This window comes from Canis aureus, chromosome 1, assembly GCF_053574225.1.
Source record: "Canis aureus isolate CA01 chromosome 1, VMU_Caureus_v.1.0, whole genome shotgun sequence".
In the NCBI taxonomy this organism is placed as follows: Eukaryota; Metazoa; Chordata; class Mammalia; order Carnivora; family Canidae; genus Canis; species Canis aureus.
Window position 1 is genome coordinate 84,046,650 of NC_135611.1, and position 15,236 is coordinate 84,061,885.

General features: G+C 37.5%; 1 protein-coding gene and 1 pseudogene across 4 annotated transcripts in view; both read left to right on the top strand.

Annotated features, from left to right (window-relative positions):
• Positions 1-15,236, top strand: part of TRPM6 (transient receptor potential cation channel subfamily M member 6) — a 154,779-nt gene that overhangs the window by 83,465 nt on the left and 56,078 nt on the right. For all 4 annotated transcript variants that reach the window (XM_077906685.1, XM_077906673.1, XM_077906666.1 and 1 more), the window contains exons 15-19: positions 2,231-2,365; positions 3,734-4,014; positions 5,241-5,469; positions 7,944-8,096; positions 14,437-14,583. In XM_077906685.1, the coding sequence (XP_077762811.1) occupies positions 2,231-2,365; positions 3,734-4,014; positions 5,241-5,469; positions 7,944-8,096; positions 14,437-14,583 (945 nt within the window). The remainder of the gene's footprint in view (positions 1-2,230; positions 2,366-3,733; positions 4,015-5,240; positions 5,470-7,943; positions 8,097-14,436; positions 14,584-15,236) is intronic.
• On the top strand, positions 53-1,437 carry LOC144295456 (F-box only protein 15 pseudogene; annotated as a pseudogene).

Sequence of the window (15,236 nt, forward strand, 5' to 3'; positions counted from 1 at the left end):
GGGAGACCACTATGAGAAGTCCTCCACTAACCTTTCTGTGTCTCTGGATAATATGTCTTCAGAAATCTTGCTGAAGATCTTTTCCTTCTTTGGATGCTGTGACCCTGCTATGTACTGGATGTGTGAATAGGCGCTTTGATCATATGGCCAATGACAATTTTATCAGAATCTCTTCAACTGCCTTTTAACCTAAAAGATCTCATTGGAAAGTTATTTGAGCCGGGAAGACCACTGTATCTGTGAACTTACTATTGGTTAAGGGTAAAGAAACTGGATATTGGAAGAAAGAATATATTATGACACAAAGAACGTCTGCAAAAGCAGTGCTAGCTCAGGTTCTCAAACCTGTCAACCCTTACCTAGGCCTTCCTAGGTAGGGTTGAAGACAACCTCAGAATACCTAAGTTGGGTAATTATATTGAAAGAAAAAATATTGCAAAAGAATACATCATGGAACACATTGACCTTTCCATAAATGATTTGTCAGTGATGATTATGTGGTATGGCAAACACTGGCCACAGCTAGCCATGTTGTCGATCTTAGATTTTACATTATGACAACAGTTTTTATGGACCAGTCTAAAACCCACCCCAAAAATGAACCTTAGTAGCACTCTTATTTTTAAGATTTTATTTATTTGTACAAATAAATAAATTTATTTGTAAAATATTTACAAATATTTATTTGTAAATTTATTTATTGTATTTATTTATATTTATTTGTAAATAAATAAATAAAAGGCAGAGACACAGGCAGAGGGAAAAGCAGGCTTCCTGCAGGGAGCCCGAAGTGGGACTCGATCCCGGGATCCCGGGGTTCACTCCCTGAGCTGGAGGGAGATGCTCAACCTCTGAGTTACCCAGGTGTCCCAGTATTGCTATTTAATTGCAAGTTAGTATAGTAATGTAACTGAATCCACCATGATTGGTTGGGACAGACTCATTCAGATCTTCTGCCTATACCCAGGCCTCCTGGTGGGGCTATGGTAGAGGGAGGAAGAACTGACTTTTGTTATGGCAAATCTTCATTTCCATCACCTTGTGGAAAAGAGCACATTAGGCTCAGCCACCGTCCCCTATTAGCCACCTCTTCATACCCTGCTTTTGGATGACAACCCAGAGTATCGACTGCATGGCCGCCAAAAATAATATAGAACACCTACTTTTTATTGGAAGAGATAACCTACCTTGGAGAACTGATTTTTTTCTATGGCTGTATAGAGTTGTTCTATAATGGGAATAACTTTTGGATGAATATGTGAAACCCTTTTGGTGCTTGAGTTCCTTGGTATGCATGAGATTTCTGGGCCCTCCAATGGTCCTAATTTCTTGGGACAGACTTATTATGTTGGCTATGTGGACACAGAGGGAAAAATGCACATGATGTGTGCATTAAAGAGACAGAATGCTTCATCGTCAGCTGGGTCCTTTAACTGAGGACCCTTTTGCTTACGCCACTGGTTTGGGATATCTTAGTAAGTATTGGCAGGGGGTGGCAAATTACCGTTATTTTGGACTAATCACTTTTGTTCTTTGGTGTTGGAAGTTGAAATAGAGCAGTGGTCTGTTTGATGCCTTCTTATTTCAATAAATAAATAAATAAATAAATAAATAAATAAATAAATAAATAAATAAAGTAGCTCAAAGCCCATGGTTTGTATCATCCATTTCTGTATCAGCCCCTATAAAAATACTTCTTTTTGTTTCTTACTGATGGAAGTTTCATGCTGATAAGCAATAAATCATGTTGTCACTGGGCCTAATCACTGGAATTCCGGTGGTGATACATAACATCTGGAGAAGTTCCATAACTTTCTAACTTAACCTTGGAGTTGTTTGTGAGTGGGAACTTTTTCTTGTCAGAACTGTGCATCTTTATTGCCTATTCTGAGCTTGTTCTAGGCTCAATCATCCATTGATTTTTAATGGAATTTCCACCTAGAGAAGGAATGCAGATATGTAATAGGGAATGAAATAGCATGTTCTCTAAGATGTTAGGAAATAACAGTGTGCTTAATAAGGAAGAAATTGTGAGAGGCTTTTGCTGGGGGAATAATTAAATACTAATCATGGGCTAGAGATAGAACTTTTGGATTCTTGGTAGGACACAGTATCCTATTTTGTTTTCATTACTGTCTAGAAACAAAATGTTAATTGTTTCCATGATAATCTTTTCCCCTTTTGTTCTATTTTGTTATTTTTATTTTAAAAATAAAATGACACCTGCCAGCGAGTGACCAGTTTTGCTCAAAGCCTTTCCCAGCCCCCTCTTCACCGAAGACACCCCTCAGGAAATCGAAATGAATCTGCAGAAAGTACGCTGCATTCCCAGTTCATTAGAACTGCCCAGCCTTACAAATTCAAGGTACCACTTTATTTCTTTATAGACATGAAAATAAAACTGTTCTTGCAGGCTAGCCCATTTCTTCATTCAAAGTTGGAGAAGGGAGCTACCCATAGGCCGGTGGCAAGTACCATAAATAAATGGGTACAAGTCAACAGCATAACAACAATTTAACAACGTGAGTGATGGTGTTAATCCAACTCTCCCCATTTTACCTCAGTTCTGCTTTCCTCTGGGCATGAATGCTTTTGCTCAGGAGTTTCTATATAAAAGATTCCTATGTTGGCCGAAAGAGGTTTGCTTTCCATAGCTCCTAGGATGAAAGGGTGTTTTATAAAATTACCCTTGATTACCATCGATGAATACAAATTTCCTTTTATTTCTAGAAATAGAGGAAGCTTATAATTTTCTCTCTTATCCCCTTTTATTAAAAAGAATAATTGTCTAATCTGGTTATTCACCAGGCATTATGTTGGGTACTTGGTTGAATTTGGGATGCAGGTGGGTGGAGAAAGTATAATTATGACTGAGAAATGATGCCCCCTCCTCAAAGTAATAACCATATTTCCATATAATGAATATTGAAATATAAATGTGTACGCAGTGATACAGAAGAACATGAAGGTTGGGCAGTGGCATTGAGATGAGCTGTAAAGGATTAGTTTACTCAGTAGAGAATAGTATTTCATTATTACATACTACTATTACTAGAGGAATATAATCAGACTAAAGGAAGGGAAACTTAAAACCAATCAGTTTGGGTGCTTGTTGGCGATGCTAGTAATATTTTTCTAAGGGAAAGATAATGAATTTATTTATAAAGTCAGGTTAGAGTTTTTTTTTTTTTTAAATACTTCTCATTTATCCAATATGTTATTTCAACCATTTCCTTAAGAAATTGAAAATTGTCATGTAGCTATTGGGTCTATCTCAAAGGTGCAGTGTTTTAAGTTGTGCTAAATGAACACAGGGTATCTCAGCTTGTGAACCCTGGATTTATCAGATACAACAAGAAATAGATCACTAGGGCAGCCCGGGTGGTTCAGTGGTTTAGCACCCGCCTTCAGCCCAGGGCCTGATCCTGGAGACCTGGGATAGAGTCCCATGTCAGGCTCCCTGTGAGGAGCCTGATTCTCCCTCTCTTGTCTCTCTCTCTCTCTCTCTCTGTGTGTGTCTCATGAATAAATGAATAAAATCTTTAAAAAAAAAAAAAGAAATAGATCACTAAAAGGCCAAATTTTTGGTTTCTGGTTTATAAAGTTCTATTGTTGTTTCTGTCTCTTTTCAGAGATTGGAAAAATATTCCTAGAAATACCTGAGATGTTTCATTGGATTGAATGTCCTGCATCTGACTCTTATGGAATCTGTTCTTATTTTATTTTCCAACAGGAAAAGTCTGTAGTTCTTCATAAGTCAAGGAAGAAGTCAAAAGAAGAACAAAATATATCAGATGACCTTGAATCTACCGGCTTTATTTACCCTTACAATGACCTGCTGGTTTGGGCTGTGCTAATGAAAAGACAGAAGATGGCCATGTTCTTCTGGCAGCATGGAGAGGAGGCCACGGTCAAGGCAGTGATTGCCTATAAACTCTACCGAGCCATGGCCCAGGAAGCTAAGGAGAGCAACATGATGGATGATGCCTCAGAAGAGCTGAGAAATTATTCAAAGTAGGAGTTCTCTCTTCACTTCATACTAAACATCGACAGTTCTTAGAATGGTTAGATACTTTTATCTCCCTCGCCTTAGACTTTGTAAGATGTGTGGACTTTTTGCCTTGCATTTCCTGGGCCCTCCTACTAGTAACAGTCTTTAGGTATTTCAAAGCGCCTTGTGGAATAAAGGGAAAAGAGGTAGCCCTCTAGTCAGGAGATGTGGCTTCCAGTCCTCATCCAGCTGTTTACTAAATGGCCAGATTTTGAGACTATAGATTCCTCCCACAGAAGGTTCAGTTAATGATTTTGAAAGTCCCTTCCAACTCTCAAACTCTTTGACACTAAGTTAAATGAAAACTTGTTTACTTTCAGTACCTCACAGGCAGGGAAGCAAATAGAGGTGTTAATTATCAAAGAAGCAGAGCGTGATGGCAAAAGATAGAAAGGTTGGAAATGGTTTTGATTTTTTGATTACTCAAGCATTATAAGAGAGAGGAAAGAAGGAGAACTAGTGTTCATAGAATGTAATGTATAATTGTGATTTTAAAAATTCCAGAGAGTAACAGTGTCTACTTTTTAGAAAAAACAACCCTCCTGAAAATGTCTCCACATCTAGCTTCTTACTTAAGTCATCTATGTATTTGCTAACATTTTTTTTAAAAAGGTGACTCCGTGATTTCCCTTAATTGCTTATTCAGTATTCAACAGTTTTTTTTTCTGTCAAAAAATTCTTTATTAGTTCTTGTCAAGGAACCCCAAACCAAGCTATATGTAGTCTTTTTTTTTTTAAGATTTTATTTATTCATGAGAGACACAGAGGCAGAGACACAGGCAGAGGGAGAAGCAGGCTCCCTTTAGAGAGCCCGATGTGGGACTCAATCCCAGGACCCCGGGATCACGAACTAAGTGGAAGGCAGATGCTCAACGACTGAGCCACCCAGGGGTCCTCATATATAGTCTGCTTTGCAGAATGGTTAGGCTTCTCCCCGGGGATAGATAGCTCAACCACTCCTGGTATAAACCAAATTCTGTACGCTGCAGTGTAAACCCTTTTGTAAAGGGAGAATGCCCATTTCCTGCACAGCAACCACGTTGAAAGAGCTTCTGCAATCTGAGGTTATTATGTTGCTGTTCATTCTTTTGTGTTTGATCTTTCCTCAAGTCTCCTAACTAATCTTTTAAAATGTTTCTGGGACTCTCACCTGCATTTGTTTTTGCCATTCACCACTGTGTCATTACAGACAGTTCGGCCAACTTGCTCTGGATGTGTTGGAGAAAGCATTCAAGCAGAATGAAAGAATGGCCATGAAACTGTTGACCTATGAACTCAAGAACTGGAGCAATTCTACTTGTCTGAAACTGGCTGCGTCTGGAAGATTGCGGCCCTTTGTTTCACACACTTGCACCCAAATGCTACTGACAGACATGTGGACCGGGCGCCTGAAAATGAGGAAAAACTCCTGGTTAAAGGTACGTTCACTTACACGGAGAACAAACTGGTGGCTGTTGGAGGGGGTGGAGGAGAGGTTGGGCAAAATAGGTGTAGGGGAGAGTGAGATACGGGTTTCCAGTGATGGAATGAATAAGTCACAGGGATGAAACATATTGCATATGGAATAGAGTCGGTGGTATTATGCTAGCATTGTATGGGGACAGATGATAGGCACACTTGCAGTGAGCACAGTGTCACCCATAGAGGTATCAAATGACTATTCTGTACACCTGAAACTAACGTAACCTTGTGTATCAACTATACTTCAATTAAAAAAAAAAGATATATTTGCTTGCTTTATAGAGTTTAATATTCGTTTACTCTGAATGTCTATGCTCTTGAGTTCATTTCCCTCTTGTTCTGGAAGAATATATTCAGGAAAACCAGTTAGTATCTTTGGTTCTCATGAATGAGCTGGGACAAATACTTTATCTTCCACTGTCACAGTTTCTTTTCAGAAATGGGGGTGATTACACCAGCTCCATCCATCAAAAGGCATTTCCTTGTGCAGGTGCTTAGAAGTTTAAAGCAGATACAAGCATATACAAGATTTCATTCTTGGCAAACTTCATGGCCTCTGATAACTATAACAGAAGTAAATGAGCCTTTTTAGTGAAATTTTTTTCAGTTTAAGAATATTAATCGGGGGACTCCTGGGTGGCTTAGTGGTTGAGCATCTGCCTTTGGCTCAGGTCATGATCTTGGGGTCCTCGGATGGAATCCTACATCAGTTTCCCTCCGGGGAGTCTGCTTGTGTCTGCCTCTGTCTGTAATAAATAAATCTTTCATAAATAAAATCTTAGAAAAAAAAGAATATTAATTGGTAACACACTAAATAAAATTAGCAATTTCTGTTCTGTTCATCCAATGTAGGTTAGATGCTCTATTTTATAAAGCTTCCTGATACACCTATTTCCAGATTCTTCTATCCATTAGAGTTTGGCCTCACCTCTCATCTTGAACTATCAAGAGTAATTTAACTACTAAAGACATTTCACTTTGGACATCAAACCCAAGCCTAAAGCTTTAGGTTATGGTCAAGTTTATGAAATGCATATGCTCATAAACTGAATAAAAGGGGATACAGCATGAGCATTAAGGGCTATAGAGGACTATATATTTAAATTTTACTTTTTGTACACTTAAAAATGTATGTCCCAAATAGAATGACTTTCTTAAAAATATTTTTCTGTGGGACACACTAGAGAAAACACAAAGAAATAAGATATAATATACAAAATATATAAAAGAAATAGCACATTTGAAATCCACTAATAAGATTGCAAAAAGAGGATAAATGTGAACCAAAAATTATTTCATATAGATTCCTCTTTTGTTTTTTTAGCTTTTTTTTTAGATTCCTCTTTTAAAAATATTGATGAAGTAACAATTATTTCTAGAAGAAGTTCTCTTTTGATCTATTGATTTCAGTCTTAGAAAAGATGAAGCAGAGAAGTGAACGGGTCCACCCCTAGCTACACAATCTCTGACAATAATTCTTTTTAAATGTGCAGAGAACAAGATAGGGTATAGATGGCTGGAAGTTTGAGGAATAATTTTCCCCATGGCTGTGTTCTGTACCTATTTCAGTTTACTAGAAGCCCTTTTTTTTTTTTAGAAGCCTTTTTTACCTAGAACTTAATACCATTTTGATCCTCATGTAATTCTATGCATAACGAGACTTAAAGGAAGCAAAACTGAATGTTTTGCCCCAAAATGTTGTGAGTCAACAAAGAAGCCTGGATTATTTACTTAAAATCTCTGAGCTGATGGCAGTTCTTCTCCATGCCTAGATCCTAATTCATCAGTTCTTGGCTGGTGAGTTTTAGGAAGACATTCCGAATGGCTTTCAAGAATTATGGAAGCGATATGCTCATGTTCATTGAAAAATAATATTTCTCACTGCCTTGCCCCTAGGGATAAATAATAATAGTGTGTATACTTATTTTTAAACCTTTAAATGCATATATGTATATGCACATATCTTTTCTAATTTTTGAATTTCCTTTTGTACAATAATAGTATCACATACCATATATTGCTATATAACTTGCTTTTATTCACTTAACAATATAACTTGGATATCTTCTCATTATATTAAAAAGTGTTTTTATCTTTTTAAAGATTGCATAATATTCCACTGTTTGTTAGGTTGTCTCACACCAGCTATCCTTCTATAGACAGATATTTAGGTTGACAGATTTTTTTGGTATCACACATAACACTGCATTACACATCCCTGTACACATATGCTTGCATTCATGACTATTTCTAGGGGAGGCACTGCTAGATTTGGAATTGAATTAAAAAAATATCTATAGAATCAGGGTATGAACTGAATTAGGGATAGGCCTGGTACTTTATGTATGTTAATATTTTCATTTTGTTATTTGACTAATACTTGTGCCTTGTGTGACCCTTACTACTTATTTTGCTTTATTTTCTTTTAAAGATCATCATAAGTATTCTTTTTCCACCCACCATTTTGTCATTGGAATTTAAAAGCAGAGCAGAGATGTCGCACGTTCCCCAGCCCCAGGACTTCCAGTTTGTGTGGTATTACGGTGACCAGAACCCCAGCAGTGCGAAAGAAAGCGCTTATACGGTTAGTACGATATCATTGTGAACTAAGTTTGCATGGTCTTGACTGCACACAAACATACACATTCTTAAAGTTTGTTTATTAAATAATTTATTTAACAATCTTAATCGTATTATCTATGATCAGCTACCACATGTATGATGCATCTAATTGTGATCGAGCAAAACTGGGAAAGTCTTTATTATATCTTGACAGCTTCTTAATTTTTCATTTTCTTTTGTGACTAGTAGAATAAATAGAGTTATTATTTCTCTAAAATTACAATGAGGAAGAGTACCTGGGTAGCTCAATCAGTTAAGCATCAGACTTGATTTTGACTGCGGTCATGATCTCAGGGTTGTGAGATCAGCCCCATATTAGGCTCCGCACTGAGTATGGAGCCTTCTCTATGATGCTCTATCTCCCTTTGCCCACCCCCCCACCTCTCTCCCTCTCTTAAAAAAGAAAAAAAGAAAAGTTACAATGAAGAATGCCTCATATCCTTAAAAATCTTTATTTTTAAAGATTCAGGTTTAGATTTTGCATTATCTCCACTGTTCCACTCCAAGTTTTTTTTTTTTTTTCTTTTTTAATTTGTTGTATCCAGTGACCAAATAAAGTCACGTGAGTCCCTGGATGTATATACTTTCCTGAGTAACTTAAGATACTGCTCTTGCAACACATCTTCACTGGAGGGTCTCCAGTATGCTGTCTCTGCATATATATATATATATATATTTTTTTTTCATTTTATGTCTCAGCTTGGATCATTACTTATAAAATTATTACTGAAGGTGTAGTGAACATCTTCCCTGGTTCTCAATACTTTCATGAGGCATTTTTAGTAGCGTCTTATTGGATATACTTTTGCACTTGTGAAGTATTTGTTACAATATTTAAAAATGTACTCAATAAGTATTAAATATTAAATGGAAGATAAGCAATTATAATTCGTTTGTATGGCTGGCAGCTGTTGTGATTGGGTGAGCATCCCTTCTGATTAATGCCTCTATCAAATCAGATGTTAAATATTTTGACTATCATGCCTATTTGGGTATATATATATATTCTTCTTTTCTACCCTCTCCCCCTTTCTTCCACTCTCACTTTATTAAGCCTGATAGTTCTATCTGGGGTTCTCAGAATACAAGATGGCAGGTGCATTCTAACCTCTGTGGAATGTGTGAGCAATTATCTTATAAAGCTGGGCTAAGGGATCCCTGGGTGGCTCAGCGGTTTGGCGCCTGCCTTTGGCCCAGGGCACGATCCCGGAGTCCTGGGATCGAGTCCCACATTGGGCTCCTGGCATGGAGCCCGCTTCTCCCTCTGCCTGTGTCTCTGCCTCTCTCTCTTCTCTCTATGACTATCATGAATAAAAAAAAAAAAAATTTAAAAAAAAATTTAAAGCTGGGCTAATTTAGTTGTCACAATTGTGATTGTACTGGCTAGATGATATGCTCAGTGAGCTTAGACCATTTTAAATTTTTTTAAGGAAAGATAAGAAATGTAATATTGACTTAATGCCTCTAGAAATAACATGAAGTCTTTATATGTGAGATATTTTGTTTGATTTTGCTTATTTATATGTTCACATTTAGTTTGTTGAAATGAACAATGGAGAAAGCTGCTTACCTAGGTACATACCTACCTACTTACTCCCTATCTATCTATCTATCTATCTACAAACATATAAAATATGTTGTCAGTTTAAACAAACATGTAAATATGTTGTCTGTTGGTAGCAGATAGTACTTTGCAAGTGGATGTGACTTCACTTTTGGCTCTTACAGGGTTCATGGAAAGGTAAGGTCTCATAAACACTCAAGGCAATAAATGGTTAGAGCATGCTACTAAGTAGTCATTCTTAAAGGGAAACTTTTAGAGAAGGAAGTCCTTCCTTATATGGCAAATAATGTGCTTTTAAGATAAAAAAATATAGTAAGTTCTCACAGTTCCCAGAAAAATTAAACTTTGGCTGTGGTATAGTGGTCCTATTTATAAAATTGCCCACCTGGATGACTTGGATATGGCCATATTGATTTATTAATTCCATGAATACTTAATGGCCACCGTCCATGTGCCAGACAAGATATGATGTTCTGGGAACACTGCGGTAACTAAGGCAGATGTGATCCCTGTCACCATGGAGCTTATAATCAGATAAAATATCCATTATACCTCAGCATTATTCAATTTAAAACATTTATTAAAAAGTGTCTCAAACCTGTTCTGTTATGAATGAATTATAATCATAGTAATGATGTTCTTTTGTCTCTGAATTTAACTAGAACAATATTTTTTTTAAGATTTTATTTATTTATTCATGACAGACACAGAGAGAGAGGCACAGACACAGGCAGAGGGAGAAGCAGGCTCCATGCAGGGAGCCCGACGTGGGACTTGATCCCGGGATCCCAGGATCATGCCCTGGGCTGAAGGGAGGTGCTAAACTGCTGAGCCACCTGGACTGCCCAGAACAATAGTTTTTAATTGTCTGCTTGGTGTTTGGAATTTTGCTAAACAGGAAGTAGGGGCAGAGTCAGCATTTGATGGAATGTGTAATTTCACAACGCTAATTAAATATAATGTGCTTGATTAGTTGAGGAACACAATTTGTGTTATATATTTTGGGAGAAAAGTGAAGACAGATGAGACATAGATGTACTTTTAGCGGATCTTTGTGCTTTGTCTTTGTGGTAATAGTGGGCGATAATTAATATAATGAAAACACAACTGATAATTGGAGAAGGGAGGCCATTGTCCTCAAGCTGTATAGACTCAACTACTGCATCTGTTTTTTGAGATTTTATAAAAGTCCTTACTGAAGTCTCTACAGGCAAAAGAACTTTGCCATGAGCACTTTAAATCTTTCTAGTGCCTAACTCTTTGAAAGCATGACTTTTGATGGCATGAGCTTTCCTAGAAACAAATTATAGCAAGATGGCAGAATGACTTAACCAGAGGAAGAAGATTCTTCTCAATTGTGTCAGTCGGTAAGGATTACAGATTGGTGGCGGCTTCATGTATGAGGTGATGAAGCTAGGACTTGATGTGTGGAACTAGCATTTCCATGGAAAGATAGACAGTAAATAGGGGTACAGAGGCAGTAAATGCAAGATGTATGTTAAGCATTATAAGTTCTATGGTTTGGCTAGAGTCCAGGTAGTAGTGGATATGGGACAAGGAGGGAATATTTGCAGGTATAGCTGGGAAAGTAGATTGAGGCTAGATCCCGGAGACTCTTGTATATCCTATGAAGGAATGTGCTGGTTTTTTTTCTGTAGGTAATGGATAGCCAGTGGATTCACATAAGCAGAGTAGCAAGATGATGTGACCATTAGGGAAATTACTTTGTCTCCAGTATATGGGATGATGTAGCAAGAAGATAGGCTGAAAGCAGGGAGAGCATAGGCTGGTGTACCCATCCAGAGGAGAAGGATTAAAGGCTTTTCCCAGAGTTAGTAGCAATGGACATGAAGAGAAAAAGAGAGATCTTAGATGAAGAGTCAAATAATATTTGAAAATGGGGCATAGATGAAGGGAGATAGAAAATATGACCAAAAGTTTGGTGGTTAAAACAAGGCCATCTTGAAGGGATATGGGAATTTTTGGAAAAGGAGCAGTTTTGGAAGTAAAAAGACAAGTTTAGTCTTAGACATGTTGATAAACCATAATGAAAAAATATTTTCCAGGGACACCTGGGTGGTTCAGCGGTTGAGCATCTGCCTTTGGCTCAGGTCGTGATCCTGGGGTCCTGGGATCGAGTCCCACATTTGGCTCCCCACAGGGAGCCTGGTTCTCCCTCTGCCTATGTCTCTGCCTCTCTGTGTGTGTCTCTCATGAATAAATAAATAAAATCTTAAAAAAAAATTTTTTTCTGAAGTTGAAGAGTAATCTGTTTTATCAGAACATTGTTAAGTGGGAAAGATGGTAGTAATAACAATGGGAAATAGGTATGAACTGCAATAGAATTGATATAGTTATAATTTTATTCTATGTGCCTGCTGGTCAGATTCCTGTTAGAAAGAGGAAGGAGGACAGGGGAGAGGGGAGAAGGTTGGGGGAGAGGGAGGGATGGAGGAGGGAGGGAGGGAGATAGAAAGAGAGTTTGATTGATTATATTGAGATTTGAGTAGAATAAAAGTTAAGTAAAACATTTTTGTTTACCTTCTTCTAAGGTGGGGGAAGGGGAGAACATCCTTTTTTTTTCTTTTTTTAAAGATTTTATTTATTTATTAATGAGGAAGACAGAGACATAGGCAGAGGAAGGAGCAGGCTCCCTGTGAGGAGCCTGATATGGGACTCGATCTCAGGACCCTGGGATCATGCCCTGAACTGAAGACAGATGCCCAACCACTGAGCCACCCAGGTGCCCACACTGTTACTTTCTTTTTTTATATATATAAATTTATTTTTTATTGGTGTTCAATTTGCCAACATATAGAATAACACCCAGTGCTCATCCTATCAAGTGCCCCCTTCAGTGCCCATCACCCAGTCACCGCCACCCCCTGCCCACCTCCCCTTCCACCCCGCCTAGTTCGTTTCCCAGAGTTAGGAGTCTCTCATGTTCTGTCTCCCTTTCTGATATTTCCCACTCATTTTTTCAGGGGAGGACATCCTGATTCTGAATTTATATTCTTTTTATTTTTTAAGATTTTATGTATTTGTTTATTTATTTGAGAGAGCTAGAGAGAGATAGCAAGCCCAAGCAGGCAGAGTGGCAGGCAAAGGGAGAGGGAAAAGCAGACTCCCTGCTGAGCAGGGAGCCCTATGTGGGGCTCAATCCCAGGGTCCTGGCATCATGACCTGAGAGCCAAAGGCAGACCCTTAATTAACTGAGCCACCCAGGTGTCCCAGAATTTATATTCTTACATTGTCTTTACCATGATAGTTGATGTCTTGGAGTTCAACTCAGAGAGGCTCAGTGAGGACTTTATAATACATACCAAACTGTCAAGAGTAAATAAGATTTAATGAGAAACACCTAGAAAAAATAATGAGAAGTCATTTAATAAAATAGTCATTACTGAAATTGCCCTCTGGGGTCTTTTTAAGTGGTACAGATGTCATTAAAATCCTAGTAAATGATGACTTTTCTCTTTGGTTCTAAGCTATTTTAACTCTAGGCAGCTTCAGACCTATTAGGAGCTAGGTCACTTCCTACACCCTTAGGTCACAATGCTGATTTCACAGCCCCAAATGATATCAGTGACAGCAGTTAATTAGGCACTGAGGTAGCCCATCCTGATGCCTGAAGCCTCAAAAATTACATTTTATCAATTTTATGGACAATTCAAGCAATAGTTATTCCTAGGCTTCTAAATCTTACCAGTCTTGCAGGTGTGACCCTAGGGAGACATCTTTTGTGGATAGGTTGAAGAAATGTATTCATCTAAAAAGCATCAGAGAACATTCCTTTCTTTTAATATTTTTTCAGATCACAAAAGTAATGCATTTCCTATTTAAAAATTAGAACCACACTAATGGTTCAGCTCTGTGAAGTAGAGTAACATCTCTTTTGCTTCTCTTTTATCATCTGTAAGTTCTCTCTTCCCTAAAGCAACCAGGTTACAAGTGATTTTTTTTCTTTTCAATTCTCCCCCCACCCCACTTTTAAAAGGCTCTTCTCTGTACATCTGTGTAGTCCATCACACAACCACTTGTCTGCCACACAGATACTTACTGCTCATCACTGACAAGGGTTAACCTCCTTGGACTGACATTTTGAGTCAACTGATGAAAGATTTGATGCTTTCCCTAGAAAAATGCATGTACAACACAAATACTTGCAAATAGTTGCAGGAGGTTCAAGAAACTTGAAGCTCAGAGAGTGCAAGAACTTGAGGTAAAGCACTTCTGCTATAAATGAGTGGAGAACCATTTCTATCAAAGCTGGAATTCTAGAACTAATGCTGTGCCTGAGTTTCCTAGGAATTGGAAAATTTATCATTGATGGGTGTCCATTTTGTTCTCTGTGATGGAAATAACTGTATTATCTATTAAGGATTTCATGGGGATTTTTATGATATTTTTAGGTTCTAAAATACTGATAAAGGAGACAAAGCAGAACAGGAACAGGGATCATTTTTAAATCCTTGGAACTATGCTTAGTTTGTCTAGGTTTCATTATTGGAGACTAAAGCTTGCATTTCAGACATGTCCTGTGCTCCTTACCCAAAAGTCAAAGATTTATACAGTACATATAGTTTTCTTTCCTTCCAAGATGAAGATTATAATTTGGAAGGTGAGTGCCAATTAATTTTAATATATTTATTATATTCATATATATGACATTTTGGATGTTCCCAAATGTCAGTATTTTACTTAGGACTCTGACAATAAATGATTATTTATTTTGCAGAAAGACTATGATTTGGAAAGAGGCCCTGATGAGAAACTAGATGAAAATCAGCACTTTGATTCAAAGAGCGATCCCCAAAGCCTTCCATGGACCAGGAAAATCTATGAGTTCTACAATGCTCCAATTGTCAAGTTTTGGTTTTATACGGTTGGTCTCATTGAAGCAATTAAATATAGTCTTCATGCTGGACAATAGTTAATGATGATTTTGGTAATGATATGCCCAATTTGCCAACTTGTGGTAAAATGTGGAAATGCCATGACGGGGGGAAAAAAAAGCAACAACGAGAATGACAAAGTAGGAAAGAGATTGGAGGGAGGTGAGGAATTAGAGCAGATCGCTCCTACTATGGGAGTGAAAGAACAAGCATTGTCTTCCTTCCCTTTTTTTTTTTTTTTTTTTTTCATTTTCTTCTTTCCTGAGTGCTTTTCATTGGCTCTGCTGGAACTGGAGCATTTGAAACTTTGTGGAACAATCATTAACAACAGTGGTTGTAGAATTAAGTGATGGAGGTGGATTCTTTTCTTATCTTGGGCAAAGAATTCAGCAGTTGAGTTGATTTTCTATTTGTAAGAATAATGTATAAAGAGGAAAAAATGCAAAACTTTTACTTTTTATCTTTAATAGCATATGGTTATAAATATATAGAGGACAATAAAATTTTAGAGGACAATAAATTTATGCACAAATACTACATCTTATATTGATCACAGTGATACAGAGAAATCATGAACGGCACTTTAAATGTAATGAGTGCTTTTCAAATTTATTTAATAGCATTTATTTTTCTGATGCTTTAT